Source organism: Rhagoletis pomonella, unplaced genomic scaffold (assembly GCF_013731165.1).
Source record: "Rhagoletis pomonella isolate Grant_MI unplaced genomic scaffold, Rhpom_1.0 Rhpom_scaffold_00001, whole genome shotgun sequence".
NCBI lineage: Eukaryota > Metazoa > Arthropoda > Insecta > Diptera > Tephritidae > Rhagoletis > Rhagoletis pomonella.
In genome coordinates, this window is record NW_023458555.1 from 26,772,287 (window position 1) to 26,795,600 (window position 23,314).

Sequence of the window (23,314 nt, forward strand, 5' to 3'; positions counted from 1 at the left end):
ATTTTGAGGGTGTATTCAAAATTCTGAGTACCTGTGCGTATATATTATTTTTGTTTATTTCACTTCAAATCTCACGAAATCATAAATGCAAAAGTATGGTTGACACCGGATCAACTGTTTAAGTATTTATGACCAAATGGTTAAATCGTGTGAATGAATTTGGACAATATTTGTCACTTTACTGCTGTGCGCAAATGTGTGCCAAATCATTTGGATCTTTGGCAGCCAAATCGTCTGATCGCAAAACAACTCATTTGTACATCGCTATCCATATGCGCAAATGTGAACAAATCTAAATTTGGCATTTTGTGTACAAATGTACAAATCGTCTGATCCCTGCTTTAGAGAAATTTTTTACTGAGCTACGGATATAGAAAGTGCATGTGAGTGTGAAGAAATTGTGCTTTATACTTTCTTCGACATCTCATCTCAAATAGGCGTCTGTCTCATTTGGAACTAAATAATGCAGCCAACTATCCGCAGATGGATAGCTTCTCCAAGAATTAGTAATAATAATAATAATAATAATAATTTGGTGTTTACACTTTTGCTAAGTGTTTGGCCGAGCTTCTTCTCCAATTTGTGGCATTGCGTTAGACAAATGGAGGGAGCTACAGACTTACGCAGCCTCTGATCGGCAACTGGTTTTTATGAGAAGCTTTTTCATAGTAGAAATGCATTCGAAAGTTTTTTATTTTTTGCTAAAGAGTGATTGCTGTTAGAAAAAAATAATTTCTAAATTAGATGTTGCTCGGACCAGAGATCGAATCCAGGTCTCACTCAGCTACAGCGGCCGAGAGGTTTTTGGGGGGGTTGGAATTATCTTTGGAGAACTTGAAATTACATAAAAAATATACGTATATAAAAAAAAAACTATTAGGTATGTATGACACCTTGTGAATCCTTAAAAATATATCTAGTCAAATATACATATGTACAACACCGCGACACTTACGACACACGTGTGGATACCCCCTTTACATATGCGTGAATTTATATATAAATGAAGGGATGCAACAAATCATTGATACTATATTGATTTGTATGTACATAAATGATTTAATGTTTATGAAATGCATAGCAAACATAATTGTTGTTTTGTGGCAAAAAATAAAAACAATAAATAGAAATAAATATATTTAAGTTATAACCAACATTCAAAGTGCCTTCGTATTTGAAGACTTGAGTGGTCTAAATCTATTTCCAGCTCATATGTTGCCAATATTATTTTACATCATTTAAGACAACCAAGTTAATAGATATAGGCCACTCGTACTACATAGAATTTACGTATTTACAAAGCTGCTTAAACAGTCAACATTCAAAGTAAAATTTAAAAATTTTCTATACTATGTATTTTACAACTCTTGTTTTTGAATACATTTTCACTCACATGCTTGGCAAATGAACATGCGAAAGTCCTTTTTAAACAAATTTATCTGTTAAAGCTAGGCACTTGTTATAAGTCTGTGCTAAAGATGAAATATATATACACAAGTTTATATAAAACTTAAAAACTACACCGTAGTTTGGCTAAAATAACACAAAACCCGCCGAGACACGTAAACTAAATTTTGGGTTGTATATTACGGATCTGTACAGCATTTTTCTAGATCAGGTAATTTTATCCAAGATATTCTTATTTGAAGTTTACATTGTAAATGAAAAAAAATTCTAACTTTAAGAGGGAAAAAATTTAAAAATAGCATAGTCGTACGTGGCGTATGCGTTAACATCATACAACAAATTGTAATGCTGGATTACCACTAGACATTAAATGGCAAAAATGACAAAGTTGGACATTAAAAAATAATCGTGTCATTACGTTAAAAAATAGTCATTATGTTCGTTTCCACGTGGCATTTTTTAAATTGCATAATTTTTTTTTCATTTCAATGCCTAGTGGAAATTGGGCATAACGCATTTCCATTTGCGTATTTACAATTTTTTTTTTAATTTATCCATCGATTTTCTTCGTTAGTAGCTTGATTTTTGTTTGTAACAAAATAGGCTTTACTGCAAATGAGACAATTTAAAACTGTAATTTTAAGGATGGAGAACACAGCACGTGCAGGTATTTATTAATCTTATACCCAGCTTTCTATTCCCATGTAAGTATTAAAAATTTGAACCTACGCCAAATTAAACCCTGAAAAGGGTTTAAAGCGCCACTTTCTACCTATATTTTCAGATATCATGCAGCTCGCCTGTCAAACTGAATGAGAAAATCCAATGTGGTTAAAGACTGCTTTGACAAGCTATAAATTTCGGTAGGCACATAAAACATTATACTGTGGTGGGTACCAGGCCATTGTGGAATCGAAGGACAAGAGGTCGCTGACGACTTGGCACAGGAAGACTCGTTAACTGCCTTTTTGGAAACGGAATCATTCTGTGGTCACAGTTGGTCGTGTTCGAGAGCCATAATTACTTAGTCAGTAAACTTGTACCTACTAGCTGTGTGGGCCATAGACAGGCCAGGCTTCTTAGCTACCTTTTCAGCACAGACGTTCTTGTTTAATTTATTAGAATTGACGTTAAGCTATTCTATGGGTACCTGACTCGTCACAACCGATTGCAATTTCACATGCACCGATTGGATGTGATCACAAAGTCAGAATGACGGCTCCTCTCTGAAGACGATGGGAAGACTTCAGAACATATCGAGCCCTAACCGCCAAAAAGTAGTTAGCGGCATTTTTTTCAAAATTCTCTTTTTTTTGATGCAGAAAAGTTCCTAGTGACATGACTGTCGGGCCTTGGTCAGTCAAAAATATATCTATTTAAAAGATGCAATAGTCGAACCCTTGCAAAAAATAATTCACCTACCAAGGCAACTTTGTGATTCGTCAGGGAAGCCAAAGGTATATTGGATTAGAGACTCTGCTTTCAAAAGACACAAAAAAAATTCTTATGGCAGTGTCTTTTGTTCTGCAGTAATTAGGTACTTCAACAACTAACTAACCCTTTGACCCGATCAATGGCTAGGTTGAAATGAAAAAAAATATCCTAGGTTATAATCCTTTAATTTAGAACCTAATGCATGAACATCTTTAAAAGAACCCAATAAAGATTATGTTTAGCCAAGAAACCTGTTTTTTTTTATTTAAATAGATAAGGATTCTAACTGAGGAAAATACAAATTATCCCAATATAAGTGTCAAGAGAAAAGTACATCTCCTGACCGGTAAAATTATTTATGTACAACAATTTCAACTTAATGTTTTGTTTCTATGTTTAGATCGTTAACCGCACACTCACGAATATGCATCAAAGGTAAATAAGTCTGCATGTTTCTAAATATTTCATAATTTTTCTTTTGTATATACACATTAATATATTATTGTTATGCCACTTATATATTTTTGCAGACAAACACACATATAATTTACCAACACAAGACGTTACACACAATCACTATACATATGTATCATATGCGCTAATGCAAATACTTGCGCTAATCTGAATATGACATTCATATGTATATTCATAGCATACAAACATATTTTTGTACATAAGTTTAAGCAATCTTTGGTAATTAAAATACTGATTTTGAAAACAAAGGCATGCCCCTAAAAATATACCTGTTTTTTAGCCGTTCCATCAACTTCCTCCGGTATGGCATATGCACGTCCATTGGGCACAACTGGCGGTCCCTCAGATTTGCTCCGGCGTGATGGTGTACCACCACGTTCTTCAGACTGCGAAATTAAATAGATGAAGAAATAAACTTCTATTAGGATCGAATAAAATGATGGAAGTAGTTATTTGTATTTATAAAAGACTGCGAATATAAATAAAGAGCGTATAATCATAATAGAAACTATATCCAATTCCAGGGACAACATTTTCGGAACTATATAAACAAAGGGTTTTTCAATATTACCCATGAACAAATGTATTTATTTCTTTATATATGATTAAGCGAGCCCGAAAGTACAACTGGTACGATAAGGAATGCCACGAAGCTGCAGAGAAAACAGATGCGGCCACCGGGCGCAACGCGAGGTACGACCAAAAATTTTAACCGAGAGTTGGCGATTTGCAGAAGGTTTCAGGAGCAGGATGAACTCCTGTAAGAACAACAACGGTAACCTAGCGACCGATGTACAGAACACACTTAAATTATGGAGGGAACACTGTTCCACACTATTGAAAGTAGCAGTACTGAAAGGAGTGGATAAGATGAACCAACCCGACCACCCCCGATGGCAATGGAGTCGATTCCCGACCACCTGACTGTGACGACGCGCGAATAGTGGCTAAAAAACAACAAAGCTGCTGGAGCTGACGGCCTGACAGCCGAGCTATTCAAGTACGGCGGCGAGGAGCTGATAAGGTGCCAGCATCAACTCTTACGCAGAATATGGTTAGAGGAACGCACGCCCTTCGACTGGAATTTAAATGTACTCAGCCCCATTCCGCAAGAAAGGCGTTCCAGCCTATCATTTAATTAGGAACCAGCATTAACACCGAAAATAATGTCCCCTATATGTTTTATTGTCCGATCAGTTCGTAATTTATTAAATATTATGTTACCAGGCTAGTCTGATCTATGTTTTTAGTGCGAATAAAACTACATTATTCCACTTTCTGGCCCAACGTTTCGCTAAAACATTTTTAGCATCTTCAGTGGCAATCCAGCTTTATTAAACCACCACTCACCGAAATCCAACGCAGAATCACTCTTGCACAACAAGTGCTACTTTGGATGGGGTAGGAAATTCAGAAGTAAATTTCTCTCTCGTCGTACGAAAACCGCAGTCTATGAGTCACTCATCATGCCCGTATTGGTAAGTGGCGTAGATGAGGCCGGCCTTGGAGTATTATAAAAAATGTTACCGAAGATTTACGGGCCTTTATGCATTGGCGACGGCGACTACCGTAGACGATGGCATGACGAGCTTTATTAGCTTTTCAACGACATGGACATAGCGCAGCGAATTAAAATACAACGGCTCCGCTGGCTTGGCCCTGTCGTTCGAATGGACACCGACGATCCAGCTCTGAAAGTATTAAACTAGGAATCCGCTGGTGGAAGCAGAGGTAGAGGGAGGGCCCCCACTGCGTTGGAAATATCAAGTGGAGAAGGACTTGGCATCACTTGGCATTTCCATTTGGCGTCATACAGAAAATAAACGACTAGCGTGCTTTGTTGAACTCAGCCAAAATCGCTGAGGCGGTTACAGAGGCAAATAATAACAAGGAACCGTTTTAGGTTCTTTTGAAATGGCTTTCCAGCTACTTAGATTTATTTATTGATTTTCTTCTGGAATCGAGTTTTGGTTTTTCCTCTACCGTTTTTGGGGTATTTTGGAATCGAGTTTCGGTTTTTCTGGAACCGTTTACGGTTCCGTTAGACCCGTTTTTGGTTCTTGTAAAAACCGGACCCATCGGTTCTCTAAATGGCCAGTTTCTCCGGTTCCAGTTCCTCGGTTCTGTGCATCACTAATAACGGTAGACACTTTATCGATTTTGACCAATCTTTATTCAATTATTTTATAAAGTCAAACTAAGCATAATATCGTAAATACATACATATTTCAAATTCGGGAAAAACCACTCCGGGTATAAAAAGTTCGGTTCAGTTCCGTTGATTGCGTGTATTACTCTTTGCATATTAATAAACGAATTGAATATGGAATAGTACGCTTAAAGATGCATGTATTTATGTACTCCAAAAACCCTCAATCCATTCAAAGAATTTCAAAACCGCATGACTAACTATGTATGTGCGACAATTCTAGCATTAAGAGCTCATTAATTGACGTAAATGTGCGCTTAGCGTATTAACAAACCATGAAATTTAAATAAATTCTAAATTCTAAATATCGCAGGTGGATGGAGCAGCGGTTAACTGCATTATAAAAAACGAAAAAAAAGCATACTCGTATGCGTTGATTGTGAAGCATGTGGGATGTAAATACATACATACTCGTATGTATACATCGTTGCACATACGCACGTCTGCCTGTGTTTCGTGCGGTTTACATTTGAGTTTCGGTAAATAGAAATTAGCATTTTTACAACTAAATAAACAAGGTTTACCGAGTTGTTTTTACCATTGCAGTTGAAATATTTACCGACTGCGTATTTATCAAATGCGAAAGTGGCACACGATAGCACATACATGCATACCAGCGCTCTTACTTGTGATTATGTATGTTCGTACAAATGCCATTAAGTGGCTTAAAAAATTCTATGGTAAAAAAAAACTTTTTTAAACCAACTTTGATTCATACGGTAATCGTCCTTGCCAAGGCACATCTCGTCGCGCCATACAAAACAAGGACACGCTCGACTCTTGGCGAAGCACAGACAATGCTGACTGTAATTTTAAAATGATGGACACGAAGTCTGACATACATATGTGCATAGATACTTTTTCATATAGATGAGTATCAAGCATAAATGCTTATTATATAGAAATAATGGAAAATGGGTATTTTATGAAGGCGATCATGAAATGACTAACAATAAAAAGTTATTGTTTTCACAAACACACAGTATCTACTTTTGTGTAAGGGGGCGACAGAATGGCGGTCTTAATGCTGCTATATTTGCTTAACTTTATATTCATGCAAATGGCTATGACAATTGTAGTTTTATTAATGCGACAGATATTTATAAACTTACATTGTGCTAAAGTATTCTCATAATGATGAATATCTGTAAGTCGATATTTACTGTATAGCTTGTTGAAAGAACAACATAATCCAGAAAAAAATAATTATGTTAAATATAGAGTTGCCTCCTTGGCAAGGGGTTTTAGGTAGCGGATCTAAGTGCAGGCTCAGTCATCACCAAGACGGTAGAAGAGTCGGAAACCAATTCCATCTGAGTCTCTTGAATTAATAGGCAACTGGGTGTCAGGGCGAGCGGTCAATGGGTGTCGGCTTGATTCATGTTGGCCGAAATCGCTAAAACCAGAAAGGGTTGTTCACTTACATAGCTTTTCGGCCTTCTGCGTATAGCCTTCAGGTCAGACTACGGGACCAGTACATAGCGACCAATATTTTGGAACGCTTCGGCAGCCAAGATATTTTCAAGTTATCTGGATTAAAGAGTGCTATACGATCTAAAAGAGGAATCAAAGAGCTCGGCTAATAGACTACAGAGCTCGCATTCTATGAAGGGCAAAGAGGGGAAAGCTTCCTTTTGAAAAGAGCTAGAATCGGGGATGCGCCCGCTCCGTTCAGCAAAGTCACTAAGCAAGCAGACTACGTCACCCAGCAGATTTTTCATCTTAGCGCAGAGGATGACGACACACGCAGTGAAAATTGGAAGCGTGTGGGCGCCGCTATAACCTTTATCTTTTTTTGCTAAGGTTCTCCGAAGAATCTGCGACCCACCTCTATGCTGTTACAAGTACTGGGTGACATTATGACATTAATAAATAAAATGTCTACGCCGACTAGACTTTGGCATTTTATATTTAACGCTACAGCGTTTCTAATGCGGAACAAAAAGGATCTCCACTTGCGTCGCGTGCCGGTCTATGTGTATCCCTCGTTTGATGAGTTCGACGTACTGCAGTTTAAATTTACCTACGCAAAACTGTACAGTTCGATTCGATAGGTCAGAGGAACCTTAAACGCTGGTATGGGTTCATTTTGTCATATAGAGTCATAATTTATGGCCTTGAAAATATAGTCTTCCGGAGTTGCAAAATGAGAAAATCCCGTGGTTGAGGTAACTGTATGAGTGAAAGTGTAGAATAAGTCATACCATAAAACACAAGCTGTCTCATCTGAGGGAACTGTCATCAATATCGGACGATTTTACGACATATGTATAGGACCAAAGGAGGGACAGGTATGGCCTCAGTAAACAAGGACATTGAATAGGCTTGAATGAAGAAGACCAAAGCTGTTCATGGAGAAATTCTGCAAAAAAGTGGAAGGCCGTAATGAATCGTTATAATTCAGCGAATCCTCGCTTACGCTTCTTCTCAATGCTCGTTTCCCATCGAATTCTATACCATGTTAATCTACTTGTGTTGGCCTGCAGACTGTCCTGTTTCCCCTGGTAAACTACTGCGGACTGACTGACGGGACAAACAACTGGTTTAAGCCCGTTAAGTCTGTACAACTTCAAAGAGTTGCAAATGTGCCATATTGCAGACTCAGTGCGATCTACGTGAATCAAGTAGACTTTGGATATTTTTCAGAACTTGAAAAATTTTGCGTGGGCAACGTTTATTCGGCAATGAGAAAGAAATGCTGACGTGTCTGCCAAGATTTTCAGACTGATGATTTCTTATGCCGCAAATCGCCCCGCCATCAGGCAAGGAAGCTTCGGCTATCTTTTAAACAGGTGTATGAGTGTCCACCATTCTTTGGGCATTTCGACTCCATACCTGAAGAAACGGACCGGGTGCCTACCGAGATTGGCTACCATCATTGGATCCTTTAAACATTTTTGTAAGGATAGAGTTCAAGGGCGTGTCTGCATTAATATTTTAGACTGAGTGACTTCTGCAGGGAAGTTGTAGCCGAGGTAATCGCCATAAAGGTAGTCAACTGCCAGCACTCTAGTTTATTATCTACCAGAAGGGTAATTCTCTGACAGCCAAATTACAGTCAGATCTTTATCATCGCTAATGGTGCGACACAAATTGGTCGATGAATGTCTGGCCTTACTCTGTGTACCTTTCTGATTACTTCCAAGTCACGCTGAATCGGGTTGCTTGCCTATTGACTTGGCTAGACAGAGCATCTTTGAGGTTATCTCTTCTGATAAAAATAAAGTATAAAACTAGTTGTGGTACCAATGGACTTTTCCTAGATTGATGGGATTTTAATCGGCTCAGCTTGCGCTATGAGAGAACCACTAAATGATTAGTTCTTCTGGGCTGGGCTAGGAGCTTCTTCAGTGGGCTGGGCGGCAATGCTCTGTTCTGGCAGGGATCCGGACAGGGCATGGTTCATCAGAAACCAATTCGTTGCGCCATATTATATTTTTGAGCTTCCATTGCCCTACCTTCGTGGAAGATGACATTTGTAAGGCTGAAGTCTTACCAAAACTTCCCAGGAACTTTATTGGCTAGAAATTAGCAACCTTACTACTTTATTTTCTGCGCCAAGTGCTTTTCCTAAAAACTTCATATTGTTTACCTGTAGCTACCGTTCTATGAAAACCTATATAATTGATATAATATGTAGTATAATAATAAGATTTTTTTACGGCTATTGATATCATCACATCAGATGATAGGGAATAGTGTATAAATCAAAATTCTAATTTTACATTGTAAAGAATAATTCTTATATATTTACATATATTTTTTTTATTTACTCACCCTTGCTAACCGATTGGCATGTCCACCTCTCGCATCTGTATACTCCGAACCAATAATGAACTCGTGCGACTTGTATGCCAATTCGGGACATTTTTTCCGCCTAGGTAACGGTGGCTCATTCGTTGGACCTGTTAATGAAGCTTAAGATAGTTTTGAATAGTAACTGAAGTTAAGCGTTCAAGCACAATTTAGTTTTAATAAAAAGTTTTACAAATTTTGAAATATTTTTTAATTTTTAAATACTTCTACATATCTATGTACATATAAATATAAGTAGTTGCAAGTAGCGTAAGCGCATAAACTTTAAATTAATTTAATACATAATTTAGTTATACAAAGAGTTCAAACTCACCGATAAATTGACTGGGATTGGGCGCTGGTGCACGACGCACCACTTCAGGCCGCGAATTGCCAGTGAACTCATGCCAGCGATAAGTGCTCCGATACTCCGAATGGAGCTGCTGGAAATGAATAAATTGAAAGTGTAAAGAATTAATTTGGATGTTGTAAGTAATTTATGCTTAAAATTAGGGACTTATAGTGCCGGGGTGCCAACCAAAAAAATGGTGACTAATATTTTAATTTTTTTTTCATAAAATGATGTGTAATTCCATGAAATCCATCATATAAATCAAAAAGTGAATTTTGAATTTTTTATTGGTTATGACTTTTTGCATTTCAACGTCTGTTTGCATTTCAGGTGACGATATACCTATTTTCAGCAGTAAAACCACCAACAGTTTTTCAAAATAATCTCTGGTACTTTATCAAGTGTGCCCGATTTTTAAAGCATTAATTGGGTATTTGGTTATCAAAAGTATTCGACACTTCGCATCACACAGATTACTGTCTACATACTTTAGGTTCATGTGCATTGCAGTGTAAAATTTTACCCCACGGACCCCAATGACAATTCATATCACACAAAAAAACACTAAAACGTTAGTTAACTTCCATCCATGAGTTGTAGTCATCCAGTATAGACAAAATAAAATCTGTTTTCCTTTTATCCCCAAGACTTACAAATCGAAGTAGGGTTTCACATAACTTTGTGCAAAGTGCAATATGAAATTACTCAAGGGGATGACAGCAACACTAAAATCGGCTGAAAAAATTTGCTTTCCTTTGGCGACTTTCCAGTTTTTGTTTATATCTTTTACCAATGCATTTGGAAGCCACAAACAGCACAGACAACAACGCTTAATGGTTAGCCATTGCGGTTGACAGAGAGGACATAAGCGAACACGAGGCCTTTCAGCAGCGTATAAACACAGTCAAGCACATACGCAGAAATACTGCCAATATATGCACGTACAGCCTTGGCCAAAAGTATTAGGCACTAAAATATGTATATGGGGCGTTCCATATCGAAATGGACGGGGTTCACACTTCATGTGTTTGATTTGTTTAAAATTTTTAGGGTTGATGGACAAACATAAGTAATAAATAAATATGAAATTTGAGCTTGATTAATACATTTTTTAAAATTTTACAGCACAAAAACCAAAACAAATCGATTTAATAGTTTTCCAAATATCTCGAGAACGGGGCGAGGAAAAAATTCGAAAAAATCACACAATCACACATAAAAATTTTCTATGAAAATAAATATTTTTTTAATTTTTTTTTCTTGAAAAATTTTTCGCATACAAATTTTTTATAAAAAAAATTAGTTTTTGAAAATATGCCGTCTCAAAAAGAAGTAGCTCTGCGTGTTGCGCAATATATAAGTATAGTATTTCGGGGTGCACTCTACAATAATTTGAGTTATGATGAGTAGTTAAATGAAAACATTACAAATTTACAAATTTTTAAATTTTTTTTTTCAGAATTATTTTGAGTATGAACTTTTGTAGCCCATTAAATTTAAGTATAACAAAGTGCAAGTTTTGAGCGATTGCAAAACTAGCGTTTTTTTTTAATTTTCTTTGAAAACGGTTTTGCACATTTTCTTCCATAAGAAAAAAGTGCAAAAAGCCGTAAGCATAAAAAATATTTAAAATCAAAGCAATTTTGCAGTAGCTTAAAACTTGCACTTTATTGTACTCAAATTTAATGTACTACAGAACTGCATAGTCAAAAAGAAATTCCAAAAAAAAAATTAAAAATTTGTAAATTTGTAATGTTCTCATTTTACCTAACTTCGGTGTTAAAAAAAAATTCATAACTGCAAATTTTCACCAAAATTTCAAACTTTTTATTCAGGATAATTTTTAGAAAAAAAATTTAAGTATAACAAAGTGCAAATTTCAAGTTCTTTATTATATGTTCTTTGCTAAACAGTGAACTAGGCTTTTATAAAAAAAAAATTAAACAAAAAAAAAAACAAAAAATTTTAAATCATAATATAGTGGTGCGCCTAATACTTTTGGCTAAGCCTGTACAAATGCACAACAGCAGTAATCCTTGTAGCTGCTGCTGTTGGCTCATGATTAATGCATTTGCAATGCCCACATGACAGCTTGTAACCAAAATTGAATTTATACAAATCACAACAATAAAACAAAAAAGGAGGCAAAAATGGGTAGGACAGTTTTGAGGGAAAAACTAGCACTATACATACATGTGCTTATACATACATATATTACATAGATAACAGACAGCCAATGACAAGCTGCAAATACACACATACAAACGTGATGCTTACATCGACTTAAGGCAATGAAGGTTCTGCTGCTTCAAAGTATTTAAGTTCTGTGTACACTTTTAGTAGATTTACACTGCTGGAAGGATTAAAATCAGTAGAGGTGAATCTGTGACTTTAAGTGAGCAGAAAATCAATAAAAAAAAAACAAGTGCATATTGGAACAGCTGCCTGCCTGCAATCAAAAGCCAAAAGTCATTAAATCACCGCCCTAGCCAACCAACCTACTCCTCTGGGATATGCTGCGCTGCAATTTAAATCTAAAATTGCGTTTAAAAAATTTGTGACTCCCCAAAGTGGTTTGCCAACATTCGAGCTAACATGCAACCTCGCAAATGTAAAGTTGATAAGCGCGCAGCTAAAACAATAAAAAATAACTAACTGCATAAAAAAAAGAATCAGCTTAACGAGCAACTTTGCTTTACGAGCGGCACCGGTGGGCTAGTTGTACATCCGCCCACCTACCTACAAACATACATAAATACATACATACAAAAATACTTATCAACAAACACATGTAAACAAGTATCGAAGTACATTTATAACAGTAATCATTGCATCATCCTTGCGCCACCCTTTCACCTCTTCAATCACACTGACCGACAAACGAGTGGTCTACGTAAATTGCCCGGCCAAGTGCCAAACAGCTGACTGCATTGCGTCGCACGCTGGTCATTGGCTGCTACATAGCAGTCGCCACTAAGGGGTGGATCAAACAATTAGCTAAGTTTACGACTGGCATGGCAGCGCCGGCAGTGTTGGAAGCGACGAAGGTGGCGAGTACGGTGACGGCAACAACAGACCTCAAATGGCCAAGTGCAGCCGGCAGGTTGCACACAATTTTTGTATTGATTTTATGGAGTTAAATAAGTGGGTTAAGCGGTGCAGCAGTAAACAATTGGCTGCCACCAAAAAAAAGCCGAAAGCCAAGTCAGAAAATGTGGAAAACACGAGTACTTGTAATAAATAGCTATAACGAGGTGGAAATTCAAAATGGTAGAGCAATAGGGAGTTGACAATGCAATTTGAAGGCAATTGGCTTTAGGGACGTACAAAGAATGCAGTGCGTACAGTGTGTGCGAGGATTAAAATTACTATGGCCTTTCTTTTATTTTTTATAATATTACACTTCTTAGTTATATGTTTAGTATATACTGTATTATATATATTATATAATTATGATTAATTGGTTTTATTTCAAAATTTTTAAGATGGAGTAAAAACGTTGATTCTTTGACTTAGCGCAAAACAAATTTTAGGGGTTTTAAAGTGCGGCACAAAAGACGGCAATATTTGACGGGTATTCGACTATCGACCAAAGCCATGCATTATTTAGGTACTCAACCTCGTCGTATCGGCACAATACACATTAGTCTGTCAGCAAAAACAAAAGTTCAATGTCCAGATTTGACCCTTTTCGACTATTTGCTTTTTCAACATGCGAAAAAAAATAATACGGCAGTTAGGAAAGACACACCTGGAAACTTCGTTAGGAAATTGGGGGCGAAACTATTACGTACTCATTTTATAGGTAGTACCAGGTTGACCGAGCTTTGCCCGTAGTGAATATATGTACATTTTAAAGTTTTCATGTTGGCAATAAACAAAGTAAATTTAATTTAATTAAGTAAATTCCTTGCTTTAAAGTTTAGGTGGCAATCCTTTTCCCGAATGCGCTGGAATGAATGGTACATATCTTGAGCATATATGTACTGTGTATACATAAAAAAAAATTGCTGATTGAAATTAACAAAATAAAAATTGTTATTACATAGAAGCGTGGCAACGCTGATGGAAAATATTTTCGGACCAAAGTTCTCAACAATATCTTTGATTTGATATCCATATTGTGATGTTTAGATAAATTGTGTAAAATCGAAAATAAGTGGCAACCTTACAGTATTATCCTAAGAGATAATATTTTGTATAAGGGAAAGCATTGTTTAAGTACCTTCTCTTGGTGCCCATGAATAGTAATATTTTAACTTTTTTTCTAAACAAAAAATTAAATATCTAATATGTGATTCAAAATAGGTGGCAACCCTATTAAAAATATAAACGAGATGGATTTTTTAATTAAATTGCAACTAATTTCGAATAGGTGGCAACTTTATACGAGTCTTCTCGGAGATAACGCCTATTCAGATAACCTTAAAATGGATATATATATATATTATACAATAATTGCTCATTTAATGTAATAAGATGTATGTATCATCATCATGGAAAGGGATTAAGGTAATCTTCAAATCATCTCCTAAAGGGGTATAAGCTAATTACATAGACTCGTCGACTCTGACATTGGAACTATATATCTTAAGCAGTGATGGACACACTTAAGTACTTTGGTATTTAAGGTACCAGTTTGGATACCAGATATTCCGATACTAAGTACAGTATGCCTTCGGTAAAAGCAACCGGTAAAATTTCGGAAAGATGCGTTGAGTGAAGTTGTTGCAATAACAGACATTAAAATTTAAACCGGCAATACATGTATCAACAGTAAAATAATATTACTATGGTTAAACAGTAAGAGTAAAATATATTATTATGGTTATTAACAAAGCTGCAAAAGCTATTTAGGCTTATAAAAGGTTTCGTGGTAAAATTAAGAGCATGAGACATAATCATCTCTAATTTTACTGGCACGAGATTACAGATTATCAAAGATGGAACGCGGGATAGGTGCAAGAATTTTCATTGATAAACTCTATTTGGAGCTATCCTTTCCCCTACCGGATAATTTCCACGCGGAATTCTACGGTTGATGAGGCGGTAAGGTCCACAAAACAATATGCATCCGTGAGAATGGTTAAAATGGTTTCATTAAGCTTCGCGGCAATATCCGGCGGTTAGATTCCAAGTTATAAGAGACTTTAGGTAAGAGTTGGTATCCATTTATCATCAACTCCAAATTACACTAATACTTCTGAGTAAGGCAGCGGAAGCAAAAGGCGACTCTCACTAAATATGAGAAATTAGAGTTGTAGCAAAAAGGGAGAAAAGCAAAAATATAAGATAATTTCTTTCAAAAATCACATTTCGACACACTGTTTTCGAGGACAAATTATTATTCAACTCAACTCATTACCAATGGCAGGCACGTAGCTAAGAGTGCACTTACTCGCCTATTTTTGTATATGAATATGTAAACTTGCATGCAAACACATCAATTGACAATTGTATTTGTAAACCAATGTTACTTGGGATTGGCGTTTTACTGCCACTGATACTGCCATGCGCACAAGTGCCGTACATTAGGGTGGTCCAAAATAAATAAAGGCGGAATTTTAAACCTCTCACTGACTAGGATTGTTCTATGGCCAAAACAAACAAATGGTAAAATAAACAATTGGAAATTATTATTGAAAGTCTCCTGATGAGAAACGGAGTTTTCAGATCGCACTTTGAGCGACCCTTAATATTTTTTGTTTTCAAAATAAAAAAATCCGCGCTATATTTTTTTCTATATAAAACCAACTTAGTGGGTAAGAGCTCTAAATTCAGGTCTTACTTTTTTCACGTGCATTTTGGACCATCCTAATGTACATACGTATGTAAAAAAAAATGTGTGTGATTGTACTTATTTTGTATCAGTACAGCCATTCACTGCTGTTTTGCTTATTTGCTAGTAAGGCGCAAAAAATTTAATTGCCATAAAAAATGCAAACAATGCATCAACTCGTATTACACACGTATATACGTATAGTGCTCGTATTACAATAAATTCTTTATGAAGAGAAAAACTTACATACCCCCTGTATTTAAGTACATATGTATTGTACTTAAATGTATGTACGTACTTGTATACATTTGTAAGTACAAATAAATGAGTATGTCATAGGCAATAATGCTTTCGCACAACACGTGCCTCTGCTGCAGGCGTCTATGGCTCAGCGCTATTCCGTGCAGGAATTCCATTTGATAGTAATGCAAAAATAATTGATTTTTTTTTTTTATAATTTAAAATTGCAGATGCTCAAATATGTTACGTGTCCAAAGCAATTGCCAAGACCGTCAATGCATATACGCAGCAAAATTTATAGTAGAAACCACGGAAGCTATACCACAGCCTATTCACGAATTTATAAGTGATAATAAAATCCGTTGGATTAGGGGTTGAGGAACTTTTGGCAAATAAATGTGTAAGAAATAGTTCCGATACTAACAAGACAATATTCTTATTAAGTCTCATCGAAAATTCCTTGTCGTTTAAAGAATAAATGGAATGCCGCATTATACTAAAGCCAGCATTTCGACATACATAAGCTACTATTCCATACGAACACAGATATGTACATAGTTAGATAGATATTACTTTTCACTAGAACAATAACCCATAACATTTTCTAACTAAAGTTGACTGGCAATTCATATTTTAAAATTTCATTTAGCTTGTGTATAAGTTAAACAAATTCAACTTTCCAAAAGGTGGCATTGTGACACAAATTACAATTAACTGATGAATTAAGTTGCATTTAATTTTTTGAACAGTGGCAACTCCTTAATACATAACCACCTTTCAATAATTCATTTGACAAATTAAATAATTATCATAAATTTTTTTTTAAGGTGCCAACCCTCTTCAAATATTACCAAATTTAAACTAAAAAAATTATTTAAATTTCCTATGTTTAAATAGGTTGCAACGTACTTCAAAATATTTTCAATAGCTACGCTCTTACGTCTGTCACACATATGGTGGTAAATATTACAATTACCATAGTTTAAATTGAGTTTCATTTTTTTTAAATAGGTGGCAGCCTTCCAAGATGTACTTAAAAAATTAAGCATTTTCCAAACCATTTTGGTTGATACTCATATTGCAATAACTCATTTAGCTTTTCAAATAATTCTAATAACTCGTATTTTTGAAAGGGTGGCAACTATTTTCGAAAAACTAAAACCTCGTGGCACATTTCATTTTTCAAAATCGAACGAACGGTGCGGATCAAATGCCATTGATTATTAAATAATTTGAATTAAATTTTTTAACAGGTGACAACTCTTTTCGAAAAAATTAAACCATATTGCACATCTATAGGGCAAGCCCTTTAACTTGACACTTAATTTTTGAAAATCTAATGAACGGTGCATATCTGATGACCTGGACAAAAAATTGCTTCGCGTATTAAATATATAGATTATAAAAAATATATATAAATAGGTGGCTGTCTTCGTTGAAATATTTCTGTTTGAAAGCTATTTCATTTGATAACAAATTTGTTTGATTTGGTTAAGCGGTTTGTTTATTATTACGAAAACACTTTTAATGCGGACTTAAAAAATATTTGGCCAAGTTTAACTTTCATTGCTGGACTTAAAAAATAAAATTCCGGGCTGACTGATTATTTTATTTCAAATAAAATAAAAGTCCAAAGATAACTTTTTTTAAAGACTTTTTATTGTAAAAGTTATAAAAGTCCTGGTCACTGGTTTCAATTTTTTAAAAAAGGCCACTGCAACTACATTATATTACTAAATAAATTAAAAAATTAATAAAAATAAATACTTAAGGATCTAAAAAAGTTTAATAAAAAATTGCAGACACTGGTATTCAAACCCAGGACCTCGTGTCTCGCTTAATCCGTTATATTGCCTGGCTACAATTTTGGTCAGATAAAATGCGCCGTTAAGGCGGATGAACGTTGCTGTCTGTCTATGCTTTAATTTTGTATTCCTAATATAAAGAATGTAGTTATCAAATCTGTATAGGCGTTCTACAATATCTGCTTGCCTTTGTGATTTAGAAGAACAAACAGAAAAATTAGATAGTATTTAAGCCCTATTCTGAATATTTACTGGTGATTTCTGCAAGTGTGGACGACTAAATTCATTCACAACAAGAACACAAACATAATTACTAGAAAAAAGCTTATCTTATATTAATTTCAAGTGCTGATAATTAACATGAATATTTTGTGCTAAATGACTCCTAATTAATACTAACTACTAGAATTAGTTCTGCAAATCTACTAGGAGCCACCGGCGTTTCGACCAACGCTTTCAACGGCACGTTACGGTAAGCAAATTGTTTGAAATAGAAAAAAATTGCTAATAACCTACGATTTTGATGTGAATGACAGCTACGCACGCAACGCTTACCAACCAAGAATGACTAGAGCAGACTATCTGACTGCGTTGCGCATTTTAGCCGGTGTAACTGAAACAACGCTGGATTATGATTAAGGGAACGCATTGAGAGGGTTGGTTGCTTATTTGATTTAGTGTATTTCATGGAACGCAGGTACGCTAAGTGTAGTGGTTCCATAACAAGTGCAAAGTTCAATGTACATTTTTTAACCATTTTTTATTTTGTTGCTGTGTTTTGTGGGGGGATTGGCATTTGGAAATGAAGCCGTACACATTTTATGCCACACTAGCGGCAAAAAGTATTGGCACAGCAAATTTTTCACAATATATGCAACAGGTTTTTTCCTAGTATTTTTCCGCCAATTTTCTATAAAAATATGTTTCAGTCTAAAACAAAAAACATTAAAATATAGTTCCTAAACTTTGTGCAAAATTCCCGAAAATTCCGCAAATTTTCATGCAAAGTTTCAACGTTTTGATCAGACTTATTAGAATTTTTTTGAGTACGCAGTTTTGCAGTCCATTAAATTCTAGTTTTTTGTTGAAGATGTTTTGCATTTTTTCAATATAAAGTATTTTGGAAAAAAAATTTTGTATGGAAGAGACTGCGTCAAAAAAATTACCAAAAATCAATGATAATTCCTAGCTACTTAAAACTTGCCCTTCATTATAATGAAATTGATTGGGCTACAAATCTGCATACTCAAGACTCTAAAAAATCTGATTAAAAAGTTGAAAATTTGCATGAGATTATATGATTTTTCGTGAGTTGTGCACAAAGTTAAGGAGTTATATTTTAAGGTTTTTCGTGTAGAATGAACCATATTTTTATAAAAAAACTTAGTGAAAAATATTAGCATAAAATTTTTTCATGTATTGCGAAAAATTTGCTGTGCCAATACTTTTTGCCGGCAGTGTACATACATCCACACGTTTATACCTCAGGGATTATAGTGTGCGCATATTTTCCTTTTAAAATTTTGCAATTTTTATCGAAATTCGAACTCTTCCCACACGTCACGTGTGCACGAAAAAGCCATCGCAGTGCTAACCGGTAAGCCATCAACAAAATACACTTATGAATACTGACTTACCCACTTTAAGTGTCATCAATCAAGAATTCAGTGCATTTTTAATAACATTCGAAACCACTGTCTGCTCTCCTTTTGCAGCACTCATACACACGTACATAGTATATATGTAATTCTTAATCTGTGTATGCCACATATTTTGCACGTTGCAATTAATCACCATTGCATTTATAAATCATATCGATTTATTCATGCTCGAGTCAAGGAGACACACTCAACATGGTAGGAGGACTTGGTGAATCGCATATCAGAGACACTCACGTCCGCAGGAAAAAAATGCATACATGCATACATAAATACATACGCGTGCAACTGCAAATGCCACTCATCACAACGGCGAGCAGACAGTCGCCATTGGAAGGCAGATTCCACTCATGACATAGATATTTATCTACATATTTACATGTTTTTCTTCATGCAAGGTGGGTTCATTGAGCGCAACGTCTGTGTTTTACGGCGATATATTTCACTGGAAATTCATGTTTTCTACAATATTTATGGTTAAGTGAATTGTTTGTGATGTATCATAAAATTATGCACAAATGCTTGTATAGGGTATGCGATAGAAGGTTCAACAAAGAACGTTTAATCAATCCATTAGAAAATATCTATTATTGTGAAGTATTTATGTAAGTACTGAAATGGCAATCAACTTTTAAAGCACAGAAGTAAAATTTGATCAAGAATTTATTTTATTGTAAGTAATAGCTATTTGGCAATAAGGGTCGGGGAAAAACTGGTAGTGTTTAGCCGACTAGCAACACCTAGTCCCTAAAGTTATGCTACACCCCCATTCAACTAATAGTACCAAACCGGATATAAAGCGCGTGCATAAAAATATGTTCGAAGCAGGGATGTTGCGAATATTTGCATTCGCATTCGTTATGCGAATGATTCGCATAATTTTACACGTTCGCATTTGACATTCGCATTCGCATCACATGATACGAATGTTTTGCTAGACTCGGCCGTGGTTTCCTCGAAATTTAAGGCTAAGTTAGGTGTTGAAATATGTGTCCGGAAGGATTTCTGTCGGCTGGATGTAATGGTAGGTAGATTTTCGCTATTTTTGTAGGTACTGGCCTAAAGCGGCTTGAATGCAGCAAATGCAAAATGAAAGTAGGTTACAGATGACGGATACCCCCAGTCCCGCACGTGTTTCCACGTGGATGAAGGTCCAAGTTGATTTTTATTATTTTTAGACTTATTAGTTGAAGTTTTTGAACTTTTTACTCGCCGACCATCACCAAAGGAAAAGAAGGAAAACAATTTGCTGCTTGTGGCAGCCGCAGTTTGGCATGTGTGAGTGAAAGAAGAAGAAACATGGTTACTAAAAATGGTTTCAGGCTGAGCTAAAAGAATGAAGTTTTGAAAAGGGATTTTAATGTTAAAAATAAATACAATTTAAAGGTAAAAATAGTTTACTAAAGCAATTTATAAATACTATAGAAATTACAAAAGATAAATGAAGGAATAAAAAGTCCCGACTAAACAAAGCAGACTCCAGAAAACAAGTTTCTAAGGGCGTTTTATTTGTAACACATACGCGCTTGTACCGGCAACCGTACAAAGGAGTTTTGAGTCCAAAATTGGAGTAAATTTACATTTTTATATGATTTGAACCGGCCAATTACCAAAAAGAATAAGTTACCATTTTTCCGAAATGGAAAATTTGATGCAGACCCCTTAAATGAGCTGAAAATTCTTACATCAAAAAAGTTCTGACTTATTCCCTTTGACAATTCATCGATTCCATTGCCGATTTATATAATTGACAGTCAACGAGTCATTTAATCGGTTCAGTTAAATTTATTTTAATTGTATTCCATCTGAAATAGCTGATAAATCATTACGGTAATGCTTCCATTATCCTTTAAGGGAAATTCAGTTGGCCAAAAAAACAACTATTTAAATTTAATTTTAGAGTTGTCCAAGGAAAATTTTTAATTTTGTGAGTGCAACCATAAATCATCAACACGAATTTCAGTGAACATGTCAGTTTTGATTGCAAAGGTCTATAGCTTATTATTGAAAGACAAAAATATCCGTCCGAAGTAGATGCAGGTGCACATTTCTCCATAAAATTTGGAACAAAGTTGAAGCGTCTAAGCAAAATATTTCTACACGTAACAATACTCTTTCCTACCAAAAATCAATTGAGTGTTTTTCTGTATAACAGCATATCAGACGATACAACCATTTTCCGTTTAAATCTTAAAGTTAAGAGCCTTATAAAAGGCAGTCACATTTTTGGTACTATTCATGCCGGAGTCCATACTTAAATTTTAATTACTCAGCAAAAGAAAACTAAAAGGCACTAAAAGCGCTGCAATCCCAGCCAGCTAGCAAATATTTATAAAACCTATAACCAGGTAGACCACATCTAAACAATACATGAAAATGTCGTACGTAACGATGGATTTAATTGAGTCACGAAGTTTGAAAGAAATTTCTATTCAACTCTGAGAATTTAATGCTTTTAGAGTTTTATGGCCCAGTTAGCTTTGCTGTCGCATTTCCTGTTACACATACTCGTTTACTCGCTTCCTGCCGCTTTTCACTTGAGAGCATTTTTATTCTATTTACGTATTTGTTTAAGTTTAATGGTGGCATAATAGCGGTTATATCAAATTATTTTCCAACCTCAGCTCACATCTGTGGTTGCATAAATGCGAATAAATATCACAAGCTATAAAAATGGAGTTAGTTTTTAATTGTTTTAGGTTGGCAGCAGCAAAAGCGAATTTCAGTGCAGATTTAATTACTGCAACGCGAAGCTTTAAACAAAAAATTTTAGTTCTATTACACATAAGAATATATGCAAGCATGGAGGTATTTCAACTGTGAGATTGAGTTCAAATCTTAGACATTTTCAACTAAGCAAATTGTTTAGATTTTAATTGTTTTCTCGCTTATATTTTAAAGAGTTTAAAACAATGGTGTTTTCTTCCTATTTTTATTTTTTATTAGGACATAATTTTTTTTTTTTATAAAAGTTATTAAAATTTTTTTTAAAAAACTACTGACTTCTCAGTTGCTTTAAAATCACGCTTTGGTCTAATAATGTTGTACGTTCTATTAGATAGTAATTATATGCAGAAAAAAAAATTTGCCGCAATGCATCGAGACGAAAGTTATTCATGATTTTCTCTTGACGCCGAATGTATTTTGTATAGACAACTATGAAATGAGTATCGCAAGTGCGCTAGGCTCGCTATCAATCGATACTTGTTGAAAAACTTATGCGAGGTAAATATCTACGGCAAACGTTTTCCATACAAAATACATTGGGCGTCAAAAGAAAAGCGTGAATAACTTACGTCTCGATGCATTGCGGCAACACTTTTATTTTCTGCAAATAATTGCCAATAGAATGTATAACAATATTATCCCAAAATGCGATTTTAAAAGGTAAAGTAATATTAAAAAAAAAAAATTTGGTAACTTTTATGAAAAAAAATTTATAACCAAATAACTAATAAAAGTGGGAAAAACATCATCAATCTTAAATGTTTACAAAATGAGCAGAATCGCGACAAAACATTTAAAATCTGAATAATTTCGACAAAAGGGGAAAATGTTATAGCTATTAACTTCCGAAATAATTCTAATTTCGAAAAATTGTAAAACTTGTATTTTTTTATTATCATTTTGAAGCATAAACAGATAACTGCACAAAAAAGCTCGACCTTTGAAAAAACGGTGTGCCACTTCACAAACTTTTACTCCTTGCTTTTGATACTTTTGGATAATTTTTCTGCTTGGCAACTGATACTTTTTGTTTCAAGCTCACGGCAACGTTGTTTGGGAATAAAGAATATCCCTGCACACATTCTGACCATTAGCGAACCTTTTTCGTTTTCCAGGCATCATTTTGCATTGCAGTTTTAAGAAAATACACTTTGTGGACAACTTAAAAGATAGTAAAATATATCAGCCTTTAGGCCTTGATGCTTGACGGAAACTTACATACATGGCATAACAAGTCTGTAAATTAATAAATGCGTATACGCCGTGTTGAACTCAGGCAGTTATATACAGGCAGTGTATTTACGCCGCAATGACGCTGCGTGCAAACTGATTTATGTGAATGGAATAAAATCGCTAATTAAGTAAACGGCTCAATGCTTTAATATATCTGTTTAATTACAAGATCAACCTTCAATATTATTGGTACGAATCGAT

At 35.1% G+C, this 23,314-nt stretch overlaps 1 protein-coding gene across 3 annotated transcripts in view; it reads right to left on the bottom strand.

Annotated features, from left to right (window-relative positions):
• LOC118741686 (mucin-19) overlaps positions 1 to 23,314 on the bottom strand; it is a 246,228-nt gene that overhangs the window by 155,240 nt on the left and 67,674 nt on the right. The window contains exons 2-4 of one of the 3 annotated variants that reach the window (XM_036473676.1): positions 9,654 to 9,759; positions 9,302 to 9,429; positions 3,585 to 3,701 (exon numbers count right to left, since the gene is read on the bottom strand). In XM_036473676.1, coding sequence (XP_036329569.1) covers positions 3,585 to 3,701; positions 9,302 to 9,429; positions 9,654 to 9,759 — 351 coding nt within the window. Of the gene's footprint in view, positions 1 to 3,584; positions 3,702 to 9,301; positions 9,442 to 9,653; positions 9,763 to 23,314 lie in introns of all 3 variants that reach the window. The other 2 variants (XM_036473669.1, XM_036473663.1) reach the window with 2 other exon arrangements.